General features: G+C 33.3%; 1 protein-coding gene across 1 annotated transcript; it reads left to right on the forward strand.

The window, feature by feature from the left end:
• Positions 1-4,033: 4,033 nt before the first annotated feature.
• LOC148615183 (uncharacterized) lies at positions 4,034-23,110 on the forward strand. Its single transcript, XM_088589835.1, has 2 exons — positions 4,034-4,163; positions 18,667-23,110. Exon 2 carries the CDS (start codon positions 18,702-18,704, stop codon positions 19,872-19,874), a length of 1,173 nt encoding a protein of 390 aa, XP_088445961.1. The 5' UTR covers positions 4,034-4,163; positions 18,667-18,701; the 3' UTR covers positions 19,875-23,110.
• The last annotated feature ends 477 nt before the right edge of the window (positions 23,111-23,587 follow it).

The raw sequence follows: 23,587 nt of genomic DNA on the forward strand, positions 1-23,587 counted from the left end.
AGATCTGCATTTTAAATTTTATAAAAGGCTTTTTGTCAGAACTTTTTCCGAACAGCTAAACCTTGATATTTATTTAAGTATCGGTTAGAAACAATTGCCTTATATGTCTGTAAAGGCGTTACCCCAAGCCATTACAGAATTCTTGACCATTATTACAGACTTATATAACAGGGCATTATGGAAACATCCATTCATTAATACTATATTATGAGGTGGTTTAACTTGAGCCTGTTTTGTTTTGTTTTGTTTTGGAAAACACCCGATTTGACTGACAAATTTATTAATGATATTAAATGTGGTACTATTTAGGATGCATCATTTAACTAAATTGGCAGGAATGCCGTCGACACCAGTGGCTTTATTATACTGATCTTTAACTACATTGACAGGAATGCCGTCAATACCAGTGGCATTATTATATTGACCTTTAACTACATTGGCAAAAATGCCGTCAACACCAGTGGCTTTATTATATTGACCTTAACTACATTGGCAGAAATGCCGCCAACACCAGTGGCTTTATCATATTGATCTTCAGCTACATTCGCGGGAATGCCGTCAACAGCAGTGGTTTTATTATACAGATCTTTATCTACATTGGCAGAAATGCCATCAAAACTAGTGGCTTTATTATATCGATCTTTAACTACATTGACAGCAATGCCGTCAACACCAGTAGCTTTATTATATTGATCTTTATCTACATTGTCAGAAATGCCGTCATTCCCGCTAATGTAGTTCAAGATCAATATGATAAAGCCACTGGTGTTGACGGCATTTCTGCCAATGTAGTTAAAGGTCAATATAATAATGCCGTCAACACCAGTGGCTTTATTATATTGATCTTTAACTACATTGACAGCAATGCCGTCAGCATCAGTGGCTTTATTATATTGATCTTTAACTACATTGGCAGGAATGACGTCAACACCAGTGAAAGAATCACACTATAGAATTTCCCGTGGTAAGGACAACCCTTAAACAATATTCATTAAGATATATACATATATAAGCGCCTCAGAATTTGTCATAGAGTATCGTCACTTGGTGTTTTTTGCATGCTGGTTATCTGATATTAGTAGCTAACTAATCTGCATTGGACACAGGGATGTGATTCCTGGTCCTAAGGCCTCCAACTAGAAATTAGACAAAGGGGGTCATCCAACGAACTCATAATTGTAATCTTTTTGAATTGGGCAAAGTTCCTATCTGTTATATAAAGCATCGTCGTCCCTAGGTGTACTCAGCATTTGGGCCATCCAAAAAACTGTTCCTTCTGCTCCGGATACAATGATATGACCAGGCGCATAGCTACGTTTACGTCTTAACACCCGGACGTACACATCAACAACAAAAAGTAATTAGGGTTGTTGCACATTCACCGGGTAGTTCCTATAAATGTAGAAAATGTAATTGACAGTTTTGCATCACGCAAAAACAGGAAGATGGCTCTCATTTATATGACTGACTATAACTGTAAAGCCCTCTGAAACCATTAAAAAGTTGGTTGATATCTGCATGATGTGTTTTCTTTTCATTTGCATGTTTTGATACCAATAGTTGATGCTTGTAGCTGATTTATATACATGTAATACACAAATTTTAACATTTCTCTATTTGATGAATTTCAACTTATCTTTCTAATGAATAGTCAAGGGAACCGAGGTTATAGCGGTAATCAAAAGAATGTAATCCAGGGACAAAGACCAGACATGGAAAACAGACATACACAACAAAGAACATGAAGTTACAAAAATCATACATACAAAGTAACAAAAGCAAATGAGCAGCTCGGACTCCACTAAAAACTGGGAGCATCGACCAGGTGCACCGGTAGGGTAAGCGTCTCTGCTTTTCTAAAAACACCCGCCGAGTTGCACATAAATGTCAAGTCCTGGGTAGACGAAAGAGGGAAGGAAAATTATGACACGTTGAATAAATTAGTTTTCATGGGGCAGATGGATACATCATAACGATCCACGAGTTCGTGATGACGACCATAAAACTTCTGTAGTGATGACTTCAATCCTGTAGCAACATAACCCTGTTCCAGAAGTCTATTTGTTAGAATTCTAGCGCGATACAAAAATTCTTCGTAGTTTCGATAAGCTCTGGCATATCTCTAATATAAGCAAATCACTGATAATGAAAGGATACCGGAAAATGACAAAATACAACATAGAAACAATAAGACAATAATCCCTCTGGCAAATATACAAGAACATCAAAATTGTAAAATTTCAACTTCCTTTGATTATTTTTAAAGGTCTTAACTGCGATGAGTCCTTGCTTTTTGGTGTATTTTTTCAGTGACAAACATCGTCTAAGTTTCCTTAATCCCAGGAGATCCCTCGCCGTAAAATAAACGTACACATTAATTAACTCTAGCTACGCCACTAATGACAGTTTGATCCTTGAAGCCCTTCGCTACTCAAAGCTGGCAATGTTCGTTTGGGTTATTGTAATAATTGTAGGTGGTCCCAAAAGCAAAGACTTTCGGCCCAACATAAAACCTTTTTTGACTAACAAAGGTAGCCATTTTGAATCAGATATTATAATTAGAGAAAATGATCAACTGTTAACAAATCAGAAAAATGTTAGCTGTGTATTAAATGATTTTTTTTAATAAATGTAGCCAAAGACATAGGAAATGGTACAATTCAAATAGATAACAACCACCCCAGCATTACTAAAATAGATAACAACCACCCCATTATTAACATCAAAGAAACATCAATCAAACAAAATGCTGATGAACTACACTTCAAACCTATCACAGACGCTTTCACACAAAAAACAGTTTGACAAAATAAATGTAAAAAAGGCTACTGGTTTTGATGAAATTTCACCTAAACCTCTGAAAATAGCTGCACCAGTAGTAAAACATCCAATTACCAACCTGATCAACATGACTTTTGAAACTTCAGTTTTTCCAGACAAATTAAAAATAACAAAGGTAGTACCAATTCACAAGAAAAACAGCACACTAGAAAAAGGAAACTACAAACCAGTCAGTATACTACCAACCATCTCAAAACTTTATGAAAAAGCTTTTGAATCTCAGATATATGAATTTTTTGAAACCAGATTTAACATTTTCTTGTCTGCTTTTAGACCTGGCTACAGTTGTCAAGATATTTTGATCAAATTATTGAAGACTGGCGTAAATCTTTAGATAAAAATAAGTTCATTGCTGCTATATTGATGGATCTGTCAAAAACGTTTGATTGCTGCTGCAGAAAATGAAAAGTTATGATTTGCCCCATCTTTATTAAATAGTCATCTTAAAAACAAGAAGCAGTGTGTTAAAATTGGTTCCATATGCAGTTCTTTTTTGGACTTCTATAAAGGGGTTCCACACAGGGGTCAATCTTGTACCGTTCCTTTTTAATGTCTTTATTAACGATATATTTCACTTTATTTCGAAAAGTGACTTATATAACTAAGCTGATGACAATACTTTATCATATAGCAGCAATGATCTATAAAATATTGTAAACACCCTGGAACAGGAGAGTAGTATTTTAATCACATGGTTCTCAGATAATCATATGAAAGCCAAACCTGACAAGTTTCAGGCTATTGCGATTGGCAGTAAGACTCAAAAAGAGAACATTATTTTTGATTTAGATGGTAATGATATCCTTACAGATGAAGTAAATCGACTTGGTATAACATTTTATTTCAAATTGAACTTGAATAGCCACATCTCTAATATACGTAAAAAGGCATCACAAAAGTTACATGTATTAAAAAGAATTGGAAATCATCTAAGTAAATTTGGTAAAATAAATAAAGGTTCTTCTTCGTTCAAGGCTTCTATACAATATATGTTCATCCAATGCTGTTATTGTTATTTTAAAAATGTAGGTAAAAAAACTATACAGAGCGTATGTAACATGCACACATATATTCCACTTTAAAAAAAAAATCTATGTATTTGTCTCTATGACTTGGTATTTGTTACACCTTCAGTATACAAAGCACTTTGATTTTTATCGGGTAACGTAATTTGCAGAGGATGATTCGGTCGAGATCCAAAGGTCAAGGACAATGTAAATGAACGGAAGTTATTGACTCTTGAATGAATGGGCATGTGTTGATTTTAAAATTCACCTGCTTTTAGAGTCGATTGAAGTGAAAAATCTTCGATTAAGGGACAGGTAAGACACAAACTCGTATATTCTTTATGACACGAAATGAATGCATGACAAAAATACTTTAAAACAGTAAGATCTGAGACAGTGGTTCAATGATAATTTTGATTTGTATGAACTGGACTGGAGTGGAGAGTAAAGATAGGTGTAGTTTTAAAGAACTCGAAGTGAATTTATATTGTAAGTCTAGTATGAGCTCAGATTAAAAAGAAAAAATCGGAATGCCACCGTATAAATCATTGAACCAAGGGCATATCTGTGAACAAAATAAACTTTAGCCTAGTCGTTAACTGGTCAAGAGTATAGACTATACTCGAAGTCACATACAGCACATTTTCGATTTGAAGCTCTATTTTTTAAACTGTCGGGACTTACGGCTAGAGTTGTCTCTCTTTTATTTAATCTGAAGATAGTTCGCATATATGCATGACGTGATAGTTCCAACAAGTCGTTCATTGGCTGAAATCGTGCGTAACAAATCCTTACGGGAAAATCCTATACTAATATCCGCCATGTTGGTTTCTACGGGACAATTTGTTTACAATCGAAGTTCGTAAGTTCCCTTCGAACTCTGGTGACTATCGTCTGTTTGATCAACTTCTTGGTGTTGTACGATGTTCGTGTTGAATAAATCTGAGATATTCGAATTAGCGCCGAAATGCATTCTGGGTTCTTCAGTTTTTGGACAAACCGTTTAAAAGTAAACAACATCTCCTAGCAACCCAATCACTGTAAACATGGCCGACTTTTGATAATGTAAATATTGGGACCGAGAATTAAAATCTCACAGGAATTTAAGGATTCAAGGTTTAGGGAGAAGCCGTTTGGCTAAACGAATGAGCAAGTCATTTAAGACAATTTAAATGACGGTAGATGTCAATAAAGTCGTAGACAATATTTTTATTCAAGTTTTAACAGTATCTTATTTATGTGACGCCGAGTATAGTTTGAATTTCCTCTGACCCTGCAACCCTCTTCTTTTTTATTTGATATTGATATGTCGGGTTGGGGTCAGAATGGTGTGTTATACAAAAAGTTTTGAGATTCAGCCATACCGCAGAGTACCGCCCTTCAACCACTTCTGATGACTTCTAAGTTGAAACATGCACGTAAAAAAAAACAGAACAGAACAGAAATTTTTATTTATAGTCGATTGCACATTACAAAAAAAATCAGCTCTCAGTGCTTTCATTAAGAGCTGGTACCGGTTCTTTTACCCGGCTACAGTAGCGTCTGGTACTGGCAGAATAAAATAAAAACATAAAAAATCATGATTAAAAATCTAGTAAATAGGTATCTAAGATCGTTCCGTCTGTAAGCTACAGGTATGTCTCCAAAATTGCAACCTTTAGTGTTTATTATTGTTTATATTGGTATCTTCATCGAGATCCGCATCGGAATCTAATCGGTAAAGCGCTTTAACCTACGACGATTTTGGATATAAGAGCCCAATTATTTGCAATGCAATTTCCATATAGGGGGTCCTCACTTCCACTAATATCTAAAAATAGATCTGAGGGAAATTTCTCTAATCTAATGCAGTGTTGCTAAAATACACCCATATAGCTTTTAAATTTTTAAATAAAAACCACCATGTCATACGGCATTTTTGCCTATAAATTAAGGTTAAAAAAGGGGATATTTTTACAAACATCAATTTTTCAGTAGCCACCCTAAGCCTTAAGTGCTCCATAAAATAAACATATATGGGCTGCTATCTTCAAATTCAATACTTTTGGTTCCTTACTGTTCGTACAATTTTTTCTTGAAAATATCTTTTTTATTACCCACCAATCGTGAACGTTTCTGTATTTTCCACTGGGCTGCATGTTGGGGTAAAGATCTGGCTGATTACCGAGGAGACATAATTGCGCTAATGTAACCTTTAAAGTAGTATCCATTTATAGAAAACATGTGGTGACTTAACAATGTCAATCACCAATTATTTTGTGCTGAACAAAAAGCTAAACAGGTGAAGATTCTATGAAAACGTTTTAAAAAATGCTGTTCGTATTTGGAATTTCCCCACACAGTCATTTTTCCCGATATTTGTTGTGATTTGTGCAGACGAGTGCAGGAATTTTAGTGTTGACAACGAGTCAACACGTGAAGCAGACTTTTACAGAATTCAAATATGATATAAGGGACGACCATTTGATTCGGCACGGAGGGGGAGTTTTGGTAAAAATATTCTGGCAACAATAAGTTTGAAAAGAATATGTCTGGCCTTTGCTCACAAGAATAGAAAAAAAAATATTGGCTCCGAGATTCAACACGGCTACAGATTATAATAGAAAATAAATACATTGTAATGTTTAAAACATTCTGTTCGTCTAAAAGTCAGCCAGACTAAAACTGCCAGCCTTGTTCTTTTTCTAAAGCAAAGAATTTCTTATCAGACTATGATTTTTAGACCAACGTTTCACAATAAGACACATGCAATTGCTCTACATGTCACAGTAATAATTAGACAATAAACAACAACAAAGTTTTATTTTATTATGAAAATAATCAGCACTAGGAACTACCACATGTTATGAAATTTCATTTAATAAATGTTCAGTTTTGCTCCTATGCTTTTATTTGCATGTGTTAGTGTTCAAATTTTGTAACAAGTAAATAAAAGCCTAAGAACAAAATATGACATTTATCAAATGGCTTAGTATTAAATAGTCAACAAAGTTCATCAGCATTAGTCTAGAAATGGATCTGGTGGGAATCGTGGGGAGCTCCAGGATTTCAGGGTTTTGAGACTAAATCAGTTATGATTCATCATATATCTTGATTTCAAATTCATGTATTTTAAACAAAACCGAAGCAAATATTGCTGACTTAATCCCATATTTTCAAGTCGAAATTTAAATCTCAAAAAGGCTAACATCCAGGAGCTTCCGGGGGGCTTTGCCTCCCTGGACCCCTAACAAGGCATTGCCCTGGACTCAGTGGGGGCCATAAGTGGTCCCCAGACCCCTTGCCAAATTTATTTGGTACCTCCTACTTTCTGTAAAGTACCTCCTGCCTGAAAAATTAATGAAACCCCTGAGCTCTGTAGAGCTTTTATTATGGCTCACATAACAAAACAACACATGCAAGTACACAAAAGTCATGCAGATATACAGATACATAATTAGACATATGTAATACAGACATTGTATATCATTTAAAGACAGACAAATTTAAGTACATGCAATGTTAAAGCACTACATAAAAAGGAAAATAAAAAAATTGGCTAGTTAAATTTCTGTTTGGCTAGCAAGATCAGTATTCCACTAGCCAGAATGGCAAGTTGGGAAAAAAATGGTTTCCCACACTGTACAGGTACAAAATGTGTAACTAAAAGTATATGGAACACCAAATTAATATATATTTAATTAATTATACCTTAATAATTAAAGATAGGTTCTATTTATTAAATATACATGTAGGTGCAGTTATTGGGAGCGTTCTTTTATTGGATATCTCGCTTTGTATATATATGTTAAATGTTGAAGCATTTCATAAAAGGAGATTTGATATATTACTGAGTGAATATTTGTTTCAGTTTGTTATTGACCTTTCATTAAACAGGGATGGTTAAGGCCTTATAAAACATGCACAGTCAGAAGATGGTAGTCATTAATGTTATTTGACTATTTTGAAGAAGGATATACATTCTGTTATAGTGGATTTTATTACTTTTGTTGTCAGAGCTTTTCAGAGCCTGCTTAAAGGTGTGTTCTCACTTGTTAAAGATCTTCTGGTGATCTCTGCAAGTATTTACTATTTTTATTAAGGTTATACGATAGTGCATTTGTTTCTTTGTACCATATCCGCAATATTCTACAATGTATACTACAGTGGTCAGCCTTGGATTGATTTTTGAGGGAGACTTTTCGGAAATCAGGGACCAAAAGTGAGTCAGAAACCTCCCTATATCTGAAGTCCAGATAATAACTAGTATTAGTAGATGAATCTTTTTGAAATTGTATTAAAAGGTGCCATATCACAAAAGGAAGACGGATCGATTTTTGGGGTTGTGATTTGAACAAAGTAAGAATAAAGGGCCACATAGGGGCCAGAAACAAGTTTTTTTTCTGATTTCTTGATGATACATTTACATGTAAGCTTCTTTGTTTCTGGTATGATTTCAATTTTTTTTTATTAAATTCCACATGAAAAAAAATTCCTGCATGCATTTTTTAATCAGATTTCAGATCTCTTACAGCTTTTGAGTTATAAGGGGCCAAAGGGGACCACACCCCAAAAAACTGACTTTTTTATTTTTGGTACAATTTTGAATTTTTTTTTATTGGGATTCCATATGAAAATCCATACCTTAATACTAGAGCTTTAAAAGGGAAGACTACTGATATGTTATTTAGAAAATAAATCATGGAAACTCCATTTTATCATTGTTTTACCACAGGCTGACCATTAATGTCACATTATTTTACCCCCAGCTAAAGCTGGGGGTAAAATATTAACATATATAGTAAGCCTGTGGTAAAACTTTTGTTGTTTACATATTAATATGCAGTACAATACTAATAATAACTAAATACTTATTTAACTTAGCTACTTGTACCTGTCCAGGTGAACAGGTAAAATTTACATGAGATACCAAAACTTACATGTACTTGTATCAGTACCAAACTGACTTACTGATGTCACGAGCTAATCGTAAGCTATCGATAAAAATCTATAAAGTCTGCTTTTGATCTCCCTTCTGATAGAAGTGTTCTGCAAGATGGCTATCCATGTACATGTATATTTCAAAGATTTTGAATGTGTAATAGACTCGTACATTTTACTAAAGCGCATTTTTGAATTAAAGGTTATTTATTTTTGTTTATGTGGGTATGATTTTTCATAAGAGCCTAACTTAATGCAAAGGTGGTCTTTCCCTATTAAGAAGTACATGTATGCTTACCAAATTTACCCTATCATTTACTGTTTTTGGGATAATGAGGTACAAAGTGATAAATGAAATGGCATGAATGCACCCCTAAGCTTATTTTGAATTTAAAAATATTGTCCAAATGAGCTGTTGTGTCCATTATAAACTGTAAATCCCCATGTTTAAAATGTGTCCAAAAACTAATATTGCGTCCACACTTACCTCAAGTAAACAGAGTTCAACTGGTTGTTGTATCATGGTGTGCTCGGCAAAGACTTACATGTACATTACAGTTGCCACAAATTTCAATTTCTCCACTCTCTACAGTGGAGACATTATTAGTGGAGTCACCATTTCAATCAAAGCGCCGATGGCGTTTAACCTTGGAAGTCATGTGATATTTATAGGTATTATAAAAACTTTGTAATTCACTGATTGTAATTTTTTCTTTCTGTATTTCCAAAAATATTAATTATTTACAACGGGGTCAGTGCTTTCACCACTACTAGAACTACACATCCACACATACTGATGATTCAAAATTTCAATTTAAATTTCGCTCTCTTTTTTTTTTTTTTTTTTTGATTCATTTCATTTTGTTTCTCAATGTGTAACCTTGACAACCTTTTTTCTGATGAAGCCGTTATAGTTTCGCTTCTTACCCTTTGACCTTAAGGACGCTCTTGTATGGAAAGTCACCTGATTGAAATTCTGTTTTTCGATTGGCCAAATACTGAGAACCGAGTGGCGTTTGAAAAAAAACTGTATTTAAACCATGTGCTAATTTTCTTGAATGAAATAAAGAAACTGTAAGTAAAAAGAACAAAATTTTAGTGCATTGCCTGTCTTTTTTTAAAGATAGTACATGTACTTGTTTAGTTTTAAATGTAGCCAATCACTTGGAATCCATATATGAATTTCAAAGGCATTAATAAAATATAATAGTTCTATATAATTATTTGAATGTTTCATTTACAATCAATCATGTAAAATATAATTTCAATTATATACTATATAAATAGGCAATGTATTTATATGAGACAATCAATTTGATACATTTTGATATTCATCCGCCAGATCTCTTTCGCAGTGAAATACTTTTAAGGCAGTTATCAACCGGAAGTCCTTTTGATTGACATCAGATGGTTTAAAGACTCAGAAGTCACATGACTTCCAAGTAAAAATTGTCTTATGTTGTCCTTATACCAAGGTACATTTGTATATTTAATGGTTCTAGCATTTAAATAACATTTCTCAGTTATGTACAGAAAAAAAATATTGGAAAGTAACGCAATGGAGCAATTTTATCTCGGTTTTTACTTTGGTGAAATCACAGTGGAGGGCATGAGTAACTCATGTGTGAGAGTGGAGAAATTAAAATTTTGGTTGGACACAATATTGCACAATATTTTGTAGTTCAATTTAAGTATAAAGGTCTGCTTTAGGGTGCATTAAATTCATTGAAGATAGGTTCAATTTATGTAAAAATACACTAACCTCAACCTATATATCCATTGTAAACTACAAGTCCCAATAGGTTGGATGTCAAAAACTAGTATTCACTATTGTTTCCCCACTTGCCTGAAGTAAACAGAGTTCAACTAGCTGTGGACGTATCATGGTACATGTATGCTCGGCAAAGACCTATCCTTGAATAAACTGAACCTACCTTCAAATGAATTTTAAATATTAAAGGTACATATACCAATAGGTACAATTGAATTAATCCTATCATTAATTGAGTTGTTCCTACCTTGATTTCTGTTGAACCTATCTTCAAATTAATATAATGAACCGATGTGTAAATACAACATCTCACTTATTCTTTTGATGTTTTTTTGACACAATTTTCTCAATTCTACTCTTGAAATAAGGAATGCTAGGAATTAAACTAAAAAATTGCATGAACTTTTTAGTACCAAAAATTAGGCTTATCTGAACAAAATTATAAAAAAAATGTCTTTTTATAAATCAAGTCAATGAATGCCATTTTCTTTCCATTTTCAAATTGACGAATGTCATGCTGTACTTGTGCAGAATTCAAAATGTCAAAAAAGCATAGCTTGGATGGGATTTTTCACAGAGGTTGGTCAGGGAGAGGCTTACACATGTAGTTAAAAATTATACAGTTAGAACTGTAAATGTTTTACTTTTCATGGTGTACTAATTTTCGCTATTTTTGCTGTGGATAGAAAATTGTGAACAATAGTACCTGCGAAATTGATTTTAAACACTATATACCATATTAATCATTTTTTGAAACCTCAGAAATTGATACCCAATAATTTGTTCACTTGACCATGTTAACAGCATCCGAGGAACTCCAGGAATTACATGCAGCATTGTCATTTTATTATCACCTCCTTTTTATGACAGATTTTCTGCAAACTTTGGCGGAATAGTTAGTACATGTGGATATAATAGTTTGAATGGGATAGATTATCACAGAAATTTGTCAAAAGGATAACATTTTCAGGAGGGGGGCATAGTTTAAAATAAGTGGTGATTTAAAGTTGATAGCACCCTCCTATTTTGACTGAAAAGGAGTAGGTCAAATAAGAGCAAATCTTGCCTCAAAATCAAAGTGTACTTTAAGAAAGTTGTGTGATGTTTCTCAAACTTTTTAATGTATATTTCAATTGATTTGAATGTTTTTTATTAGTAATATGAACATATATGATCATGTACAGATCTATAAGCCCTTCAAACTGCTGTAATTGGAAAAAATTGTGATAGATCATGCAAAACATATAATTTTGCACAGTTTTTGGCTCTTTTAACATTGACTGTACAAGTGTTCACTTTCAAATTTCATATATTTTGTGTTTAATCATCAATAGCAACATATATGCAAATATCTTGAGTGAACACATGTGTAGCAACTTCCCTTCTACACAAAAACCATCTTAACCCTTGTCGTGCTACACCCGGACCTGTTCAGGATTGGACCATGTTCCGCTTGATCGGTTCTGGTAGTGTAAATCTGAGTTTAGGAAAGCACACTTTGTGTCCATCTGCAAGCAGCATGACTGCTTTAGAATGAGGCTATCTTATATAGAGATTGTTAAAAAATAATGACTTGAAAGCTAAAAGAAGAGGTCACGAGTTTCCGTTGTCAGAAAAAATGAGATTTTTTGGGGGGTAGGGTTCATTTCTTGAACCGTCGCCAGAGCAGAATAAATCTGTAGTACTCTGTTTCACCTGGAAACTAAATAAGAATGATTTCTGTCACCACTATTTCAATGTCAATCCCTTGTATTGACTACTTCCGGTTTATGGACAATGGAGGCCAAAAATTGGAAAAAAATCCTCATTTTTTCACATGAATGATCCTTCAGGGGGCTCCTGACCCCCCACTTGTGAATGTAACACACTTTATTTGGCTGCAGTAGCCTTCACAGTCTTCAGGCTGTAGGATGAATGTGCTTTGGTTCCTGATTTGTTCCCGTTGAACCCCACAGGTAGCAAATAATGACCAGAAATGGACAAAAATGACCATTTTCGAGTGACAGACCTATTTTTACGCGTTGGCCCATGCACCCTTTTTAGGAGCTGGTGAGGATGACAACTATTTATTAGGCCAATCAAAATAATGATTTTCTGTGTTAGCACAGGTAACCTACATGTATCATTTCTGGCGCTGGTAACTGTTTTGACAGTTTGTAATCTAATTTATGGACTGGGTAAATGAGAAAATGTTCTTTTATTATTGTATTTAATTTTAGTTTAGGGACAATTCTTGTCTGGTCATTCATGATTGATGGCATAAGAGGTGAGAAAATAACCCCATAAAAAGAAAATCTATAAATACAAGTACAAGTTTATGTAGCCTGAATGTCAGTAAGGTGTGATGCTGATTCAAAGAGTAATCAAGGGAACCAAGGTTATAGCGGTAATCAAAAGAATGTAATCCAGGGACAAAGACCAGACATGGAAAACAGACACAAACAACAAAGAACATAAAGTAAATAAAATCATACATACAAAGTAACAAAAGCAAATGAGCAACTCAGACTCCACTAAAAACTGGGGGCATGGGCCAGGTGCACCGGTAAAGTAAGTGTCCTCTGCTTTTCTAGAAACACCCGCCGAGTTGCTCATAAAAAGTCATGTCTGGGGTTGACAAACGAGGAAAGGAGAACCATGACCTGTTGAGTAAATCAGTTTTCATGGTGCAGATGGATACACCATAACGATCCACGAGTTCATGATGACGAAAATAAAACTTCTGTAGTGATGACTTCAATCTTGTAGCAACATAATCCTGTTCCAGAAGCCTATTTGTTTGAGTTCTAGTGTGATACAAAAAGTCTGTGTAGTTTCAGTAAGCTCTGGCATAACGTATGAGTTGTGATATGAACACACCATATGCAGATGCTGAAGGGATGTTGCCACAGATGAAAGGAAAGTCGACAATTCTGAATGAAAAGTCATCACGTTTGTCGTAAAGTTTGGTAAATAGTTTTCCTTTACCAGCGATTTCTAAGTGTAGGTCAAGATATGAGGCTGACTTCACAGTGTCTATAGTATCCTTTATCTCAAGTTCTTTTGGGTAGATGTGATGCATCAAATCCCCGAAATTAGGATTGTTTAAAGATAATACGTCATCTATATAGCGGAAACTGAGATTGAAGGATCTAGCCAGATGATATTCTTTCTTTCTGATCAGATCAGCTATAAAGTCAGCCTCATAAGAGTGAAGGAATAGGTCAGCAGGTAAAGGAGCACAATTTGTTCCCATTGGAATGCCAACCGTTTGTTGAAAACACGTCCACCACACTGGACAAATATGTTGTCTATTTAAAATTCCAACATTTTGTAAACATCTTCCTCTGTATATTTGGAAGATGATTTGGAATTATTTCTTACAAAGTATGAGAAATCTCTACCAAGAACTATATATTTGTATATAGGTGTACCATCTGTTTTGGAAAAACAACCTAAGATTTAAAAAAAACAGTAATATGGCATAATAGACCCTTTTGTGCTAACTATGTTCTACCCAAGCCCTGCCTTACGGAAGTGTATTATGTATGCACATCAAGTTACCACAAAGGGGTCTGTTGATTGATTGATTTTTAGCTTAATCCCTTTGAATGAAAGATATTATATGCCTTTCAGAATGAGAAGGTTTGAACTGACCATGCTTTTACTAGTCACTCACATGGATTGAACACAGATATTTAGTTTGCTAACTCACAGAAGCAATATCATGTTGGTAATGGCATGCCACCATTCTCATACATATTATTCTGACTCTCAGCTACACAATCATTACACTAACCCTAAGTCTTTGCTGGTGATCAAACCCCCCAAAAGACAGTCAAAGTAGTTCAAAAAAAATATATGTAACTGTAAAATGGATGATTGTTATTATTAGTAATTGCTTGACCAAGGCAGTCATTAAATTATTATTTTCATTTAATTTCTGAAAGACAATGCTGCCTTACGGATGCCATTATCTGGTATTGTTGTGAAGACATTATGATTTGATGTGTAATCTAGAACAAAGTAAATTGTTCATGGTAGAATCAATACTACAATTTCCTTCTCAAGTCCACAAGGGAGTTTCAGCGTTATTAATTGTACAATTATAGGACATTAGTTCATAATAGATAAAGAGTTCCCTTCAGTTATAAGAGGAAAGATACTGTTAAGGTACTTTTATTCGTGGGTACCAATTTTTATGGTTTAGGGAAAAATATCAGTTCGTGGATTCTTGAATTCATGGATTTTATACTCTATCACACAAATGAATGGGAAATTTCCTCTTTGCTGGGAACCAAATTTCATGGTTTACCGGACCCACAAAAACCATGAAAATTGGTACCCCATGAACAAAAATACTTTCACAGTATAACATTACCCTGGGGTAATGAAAAATAGGGGTTTATCAAATACTTCACATTTTTTTCATTGTCCCTTCTTACATCAGAATACTGTTACCTTATAACAGCATGCCGAAATTTGACTGTGACAAATGAGGTCAATCTTGAAAATTTCACTAGAATATTATATTGCATCTCACCTACAAGGTTTACTTTGATACTTCCTGTCTCAAATCCTAGTTGTCATTTTGTGATTTCTCACTAGTTCATTGTTTGAGACAATTAGATCTGTTATCTCCTGCAGGCTAGAAACCACTAATTCCACTTTCCATAGGCTTCAATGCTAATTTTACAATATTCAATGGCTTCTCTGGACTTTACCTTAACTTCAACCTGCAGAGGACAACATATCAGCATGATTCTACATATTTCAGCTCACAATCTTCAGAATGGCATGTGGGGTTAGTAGACTTGCAGTGCAGTACTGGTCGATGGAAGTGAAGGGTCTATAAATAGCATGGGAAATCCCAGTGTTTTCACAAGATAGGGGTATATTTAGAAATCATTATGGAGATTAGGCTTCACATCACAAGAAGCAAAACGCACCTATTAAATGCACAGAAATGTTTTTCCTTTCAGAAAGAGTTTAAATTTTTAAAATAAAATGAGAACTTTTTTCACAGCATTATGTGAACGGGGGTAATTTCTGCATAGGACTATTTTTGCGTACTTCCAAATGCTCATAGGTTGATTTAGTGGTCTGTAACCTGAAGAGCATCTCAAATTTAAGTCTTAATTTCTGCAAATTTCATTTGATACTTGTATTTTTTTTCTCTTTATTTTTTTTTAGTTTCACTCTCAACAAGTTGTTATGTCTGTGGTTTTTTTCTGATATCTACTGTGAAGCAAAATTTTCAGGGTTTGTAAACAATAGTGAAAATTTCTGTTGCTAAGCAATTGGCTCTCTCTAATGGGAATGATTTCATGTTTGGTTTGCCATTTTACATCATATGACATCATAAAGTTGCATACGTTTGCAAAGCTTTGAATAAAAGGCTTTCAAAATCATTATTCAAATGGCTAGTGCATGCCCTAGCTACTAAGCATGGGAAAGTAGAAATCTTGCGGCAAGGGTCTGGGGACTGCTTAATGCTGAAAGGTTCAGGGCTATGCCTAAGTTGGGATCCGGGAGGGTGGAGCCTCCTAGAAGCTCTTGGTATCAGAGGAATTGGAGGGCGTTCTTAACTAGAAAAACTTTATAATTAACCATATTTTAGAATTAATTGTAAATGACTATTTTGCTGAATCTGATTATCTGAAGTGTGATTATTCGGATGTACATGTATTGGTAAGAAACAGCCTTGATCTTATTTAGATTTTTGAGACAATGCTGTTCATTGAAGTTTATTTTTTTTTATTGTTGAACACAATGAATACTAGGCTATAATTGTATTTTTGACACCTGAACAACATGAGGTTTCATGGTTGACCCCTTTCTCTGAAACTTCAAAGTTCCTTTAAATTATTAAATAGAAAGTTGATATTAGAGATAAACAAATAATGGTTATGAAAATTTGGTTTTATTTATTTGTAAACCGTGAGCAAACAGGTCAGTGAAATGTGCACGTACCAGTAATACAAAAGATGGTACAAAATATACATGTATGATACAAAAGATGGTAAATTTAATTGAATTTAATTACCAAGTCCATACCTCTATTTTCTTTTTGGCCAAATAAATGAACATAGAACTTTTTTTGATGTAGATATCCATATCTGTGAATGTGTATTTTGGCCAATGCTGTTGATCTTTCTTGCACCAAAAGGTGAACGGAAATCTGTCAGTGTTTGATGTGGATACAGTCCTTTATTTGTGAGAGACAGAGTAGGCATAAGTAAAGTTCTATTACATCCCGGTCCGACTAGTGTCTCTTCCGCCTTTTGATGCTCTTCATTCTCTGTGAGGTCATACCTGTATGTTTCGTAGAGTTTATCTACAGACTCCAAGTTCAATGATTCCAAATGAGAGTGTATATGGTAAGTTTCTGGCTTTAAAAAAGGTCAGAATTATCCATCAAACACCCTCTTAAGTTCATCAATAAAGTTATCAAGAAAGATATAATAAAAAGCTTGCTTCAAGTACTTACTTAGCTGGGTGGTTAGCCCTTTTTTGTTGACAAAATGATGTGAAAGCAAATTATTTTTTGCATTAATGGTAGCTACACGCCAGAATGGTACAATGATTTTAGAACTTTTTCACAAATTAACTTAAATGGAAATATATTCAAAAATAAAGATGGATCTCAATTAAATTGTATTACAAGATACCATACCTTAAGGCTGGGATTGTTAAATATGAGACTTGTGCACAACAATCTTCGAAATTGACCAGCAGCCTGACAGCCATGGCTGATAAAAATGCAGGTTGGCTGGCAGAAATAGGCTAGTATGCCTATGATTACTTTCATTTGAAATTTTTTAGCTCGGACTTGTTGTCAGAAATTAAATGGCATAGACTGCCACAAAACAAAGGTTTGGATTGATTTTTGAGTAAGGGACTTGAACTGTTTAATAATAAGAAGTCAAAAAGTGTCAAAACTGGCATTTTCCTGATGTAATAACTTGAGTGAAAATTTGAGAATCACTTGTAGATTATATCACATTATGCCTAACTTAAAGGTGTACAAATAGTAATTTATATGTAGGATCTTTTGTTTTAATAATGCCAGCAATAGTTCTTGTGTCATGTCATCCAAATGATATTTGTATTATTTAAAGTTATATCCAAATTTGGTTTGAAAACAACTTTCTTATCTTTCAAAATGCATCAATAAAAGCCATTTTTGTGTATGTATAATTATTTGTAATCATCAAATTTTATCTGAATGTCGTCATAGAGCTTCTTAGTTTTTGTCCTCATATTTCATGTATATTTTCTAAAATTATATCCCTATGGGAAATGATATTTTTTAATAATTACTTTGTTTTGAAATGTCAAAATATTTATGACAACATGTTATGAATACACTTTGTACCCACACACACATACTCTTTTTGATATGATAGTTGTGGTAGGTGTTCTATATCATATATGGTCGTAAAAACAAAACTAAGAAAGGTTGATAAATAAAGACATTTATGTCTGTCGGAAAGTCTGTGTAAAGCTATTCACTTTCACATCACATGAATTGCTTTGTAGTGGAATTTTGATACATAATTGAAACCTAGGGGTATTTTATCACTGCCTAATAGTTTTCAAATTGGAGTTAAAATGAAATTTTAATGAAGGATATAACAAATGCATTACGAGCTGATGTGTTTCAGATTACCCTATAGGTAATCATTTATGACTATTATTTACTAGCAGTATTTCATGCTAATTTTCTACTTCATAATGACTCACATGCCTCATGTATATGGTAGGTTTATGATTTTGCATTTAGTTGTCATTTTTTTTATACATGGACTTTAAAAGTGATGGTGTTATATATAATTCTTACATTTATATGCAACTTTCAGTTTAGAAAATTCTATATAATGCATATTACGCATGTGATTGTATTATGTACAATAAGTTTTCTATCAAGGCCAAAGACAAAGAAAACTGGTCCAACAATCTTTGAAAGATCTATATATACATGTAATAAGTATGTAACTCTACTACAACACTTAATCAGACAAAATAAAGACATTTGTTTAGACCATGGACATTATATGGTAATGGCAGTTTTATTGTTTAACTATATTGGACATGATGTGGTTTGTGATTTATGTATAAATACCATATTATGTTTTATCATTGTAGGTATGCAGCCATTAAGGTATTGGATTTGATTGATAATGGGGTGTGTCCTGTCCAAAAGAGATGGGAATAGGAACTCGTTGATTTTCCGAGTTTACAATGTTGATGAGCATGGTGTGAAACATATACCTGGGAAAATAGAGGTCACTGATACTGACCTGATACTCCGCCAAAAGGGTCATGATCAGATAACCTGGCCACTTAGGTGCTTGAGGAGATATGGCTGGGAGGAGGAATTGTTTTCATTTGAAAGTGGGCGTCGCTGCTGTACTGGGCCAGGTATATATGCATTCAAATGTAAAAGGGCAGAGCTTTTGTTTCGTGCTGTGCAGGAAAGTATTTTGAGAGTTGGACAAGGCGACATGTCAACAACACGTTCTTTCAATCATCATACACCACATTCAAATAGTCGCCCACCATCAACTATTGAAATGAATGATTTAATGTCATTTTCTGTTCCTAATGGAAATACAGGACTCTCAAGAATGAGAGAAATGAATTACATAAATCAAGCAGTTGTTAGTGAACATGAGCAACATGGATATGAAAATGTGACACCATCTGGGGCTAATGGAACTGCTGCAGTTGACACTGCATCAGCCTTAATAGACATTCTACACTCTAAGCCAGACTTACAACAGACAAACCCAAAGTTAAATTATATTGACCCTGATTTTCCAACAAGTACAGAGAGTTTAACAAATCTGAACTTGAATGTAAACAATCAGACTGTTACTATGAGGCAGGATCAATCTAACATTAAGAGACGACTTGGCTCAGAACCTGATGGTAGATACCCAGAAATAGCAGACTGTGATGATATAAATATGAATGAAGTATTTGACCAGGATCCCCCATTAGACAGTGATAAGCCTGTGGACTATATTAATATTGGCCCATTGAATGAAACTCAGAAACAAGAATTACGACCAATTGTACCACCACCTCCGCTGATAAGGGAACCAGACTACACAAATATTAATCCTAGAAACACACAACCCACATTGAATTACATACAAGTTAATCCAAAGCCATCATCAGGAATTGTTCCCCCTGTATCAATTGTGACTTCACTTCCCTCTACCCCAGGACCGAGTTACGCAGAGATAGATTTTGACAGAACAACAGCACTCAGCAATCGTCAAGTTTCGGAAGAGGATGAAGGAAGCAGGAAGACCAGACATAACAGCTCTATTGGTAATGCTTTTTGAAATGTTGAAATTTTTTATTAAATTTTGTCTTTAATAAGGAGATGCTTAATTGTTCTTCAGTAAACTAAACATTTTTGGACTTAAATTGAATTGTGATATTTGCTTGGCAAATTAAGGAAGTATGTTTGGAAGCCTCTTTGAACAGTTAAAATTTATTTGATATGACTTGATGATATCTGAAATGATCATTCTAAGTTTGTTTTTTTTATACATTGTACATTGTAAAAAATTTGAATTGATATGGTGCTAATTTAAACAGTTTCTTTGTAAGAATGACAATTATAGTACACTTAAAGATTTTCAGCAGATGAATGTACTTTAATCATAATTTTTTTATTATTTTGTATTAATTTTTTCGACAATATCAACTGACATGAATGAACAATTTATACAATGCAAATTAAGATTGTTTACCCCTGGTTCACATATTGTTGTCATGTCTTCTTCAATGGTTTCAAATAACATTGTATGTATATGTTGTAAACATAAAAATGTTTTGAGAGAAGATAGTCCATCTTCTGAGTTTACTGAGAAATGTATATGTGTATCTGGCATGATAACTGGTTACAATGTTCTACTTGTAAAATTGGATCAAATCTTAACATTAGTTTCCATTCATTTTATTTGCTATCAGTATTAACATACGTTTAATTTGTGTTCTATTTTCTTACTTAATACTCAATACTTATCCAATACTAATTAATAACTTGAAATGAAATTTTTATATAGTACATGTAATTTTGGTTAAAACTGTGCTCTGCTGACAGTCCCACATGATATAAAGTTCAGCTTAGATCAGAATTATAGGTTCAAGGGGAGATAATTCAATTTGTATGATCTGTAAAATATTGTATATCAAGCCAAAGAAATTCATTTCTTACAAATACTAACTTTATTGAACTTGTTAAACAAAATTTTTTAAATATGCATTTGGAAATCAGTCACCTTAATTGTACATGTACATTGTTTTAAGCCTGAAAATGCTCTTTGTAATGATACAGAAAAAAATTTCAATATACATGTAATATACATGTAATATATTGTCTGACAGATCATTTATGTCTCATTAGAACTCATTTCAGCAACAATGTCTGACAACTTGTACATTCATCTTTATTGTAAACATATTGCTTATGTCTGTTTTTCTGCAGTACAATCATGTAAATTTGCTTTATATTAATCTAGTCACAAAGAAATGTTCAGTTTTATGTGTTCATACATGATTTTATAGTTTTTACTTGGTATTTGTGTTCTATTTCCATTGTTGAGGTTTTAAAATACTTTCTTTTTAGAGTGTATATTTAAAGAATTATTGTTGTATTTTTTTTTCTATGAAGAAATAACATTAATCATGTGGTCACACTGAATACCTACAGATCAGATTATTTTCAAATGTGCACCATGGTCATTGAGGTTATTTCAAATAAGCAGAAAAAACAGTAATTCCTTAAAATTTAATTTTAGTATAAAAACTTTGCAAGTAAATCATAAAAATCATGACAGTCACGTAACAAATTTTGCTTTATGAAGTTAACTGTAATTTGTAAAAAGTAAAACTAAAACAAGTATCAGATATGTGATATGAAGTTGAAGACTTGTTTCTGTGTTGTTTATTTGTGTATTTTGTTCATCAGGTTGTGCTTCCAGATGTGAATAGGTTTTAGGTGCTTATTGATTTTAATGTACATGTTGTTATTTTTTATTATTATTTTTTTAATTTAATTTCTTTTTCATCTTAAATTGTTGTTTTACTGTGTGACTATGTTTTTTGTTGATGATTTTATGCAGTAACTCCTGTTTTAAATATTAATGGTTGTAATTTATGTTTATATTGTGGATTTCTCTTACATGTGTAAATTGTATTTCATCTTTTTGTTAGTAATACTTTAACAGGATAGCTGATGTTAATTTTTTTTCTCTTAGATCCTTAGGATTTGATTGATTTCATGAACTTTATCCCAATGTAATGTTGAACTCATTATGGTGTCAGAGAGAACAGGGATCCGTATCAAAAGTGGAGGACTCATAATATACATGTTCCTAACGAATCACCTAAATTAGGAACAGATCATAGAGTTATTTCTTTGAGCTTTGTATGTAATTCACTTTTTTATATATCAGCTTTCAGTTTTTAGAAATTTGTAATAGATGATTTATTTTAAAACATTAAGTTTGTATGTGCCATCCACTGCCTGGGTCTTTCATGGACACCATCTTGAATATGGTCATTTTCACTACACTAGTGATGCAATTTTTGTCTTTCTATACGAGCAGATAAGTAAAGTAATCATTTTAATTAAGTTCTAGATTTACAAAACTTATAATTGTTTTTATTGGATGTCAGATTTTTCCATATGAAGTCAGATAACTTCAAAACTGTTTTTTGGCTGAACAAAATCTGAGAGGGAAACTTAAACATGACATTGTGTTTTACATGTACATGTATCATATCAAAATTTCCTCTCTTGAAGAAAAAATGTTAGTTTATCACTTTCCTTGATTGGCTATAACTCCATTAATTCAAAATTGATTTGAATGTGTTGCATCAACCTAAGTGTTCAAATAGATAATTCATATAACTTGTACCTTGGGATATCATAAAATTAATTATTTTGGAGGTTTATTTATTTTGTTCATTTTTACCCCTAGTTAATCATTATTGTGAAGGTTTGATTGACAGCAAATTAACAAAACTGATTCCTGTTAGTGCTCTTTTTCTAATCAGAGTGTACCAGACAGTAGAATGATAACAATCATGTCATTAATGACTCAGATTAAAGTCATTAATTTAAAATCCATTTCCAAATCTTCATGCCAACCATGAACATAAGTTGTTTATTTTAGCCTACACAACAACCTGAAAAACTAAAAGCCTCAGATTCATTGCTAATGATTTTAATATTGTTGGAATTTATAGATGTTTAAGAATGTGTTCATACCTGATGTGTAATTAACTTTACATAATAGTAATTCAGTTGTTTGCTCCTTACATTGGTGTGTATATTTGGAATTATTTTCCTAGTAAATATTCAACTTCAGATGTAATTGATTCTGTTTCTTTTGACATTTTAAATTGATTTGTTTCTTAATCACTTCAACAATATCAATCAGAATCTTTTACTCTGACAGTACAATATACATGTTAAAATGTAATACAACTTAATTACAGTGGATGATTACTGCTACTTGTTCCCAAACTTTAAAATATTAAGCTGTGAAGCTATTATTGTGCCACTTAAGAACCTCTTTTCTTGTCAATTTAAAAAAAAAAAACTTTCTGGTTTTTTTTAGCTCACCTGGCCAAAGGCCTTGTGAGCTATTGCCATCACTTGGTATTTGTTGTCGTCCGTCGTTGTCGTCATCGTCATCGTTAACAATTTTTCAAAACTCTTCTCCTCTGAAACTACTTGACCAATTTGAACCAAACTTGGTATGAATGTTCCTTGGGGTATCCTGCATAGAACTGATGTGGGGAGTATGATCCGTTGAAAAGCATGGCCACCGTTACTAAAAATAGAATGTAGGGGTCAGACAGAATCGTTAGGTTTAGACAAATTTTGACATGGGATAAAAGTGTTCAGCATGATGAGATCTGTCTGTGGTCAAATTTTGGTTTTAATCCCTTAAGCCATGTTTTAGTTATTACCTTTTTCAATGATTTTTGCTATTCTCAATGTTATTTCTTTAAAAAAACTTCTCCTCTGACACTACTG

This window comes from Perna viridis, chromosome 6 (genome assembly GCF_037379345.1).
Source record: "Perna viridis isolate PV_CMFRI_1.1 ecotype Kerala chromosome 6, ASM3737934v1, whole genome shotgun sequence".
Lineage (NCBI taxonomy): Eukaryota > Metazoa > Mollusca > Bivalvia > Mytilida > Mytilidae > Perna > Perna viridis.

Excerpts from the sequence above, each read along its gene's own strand:
- LOC148615183 (XM_088589835.1), top strand. The coding sequence starts at position 18,702 with ATGGGGTGTGTCCTGTCCAAAAGAGATGGGAATAGGAACTCGTTGATT.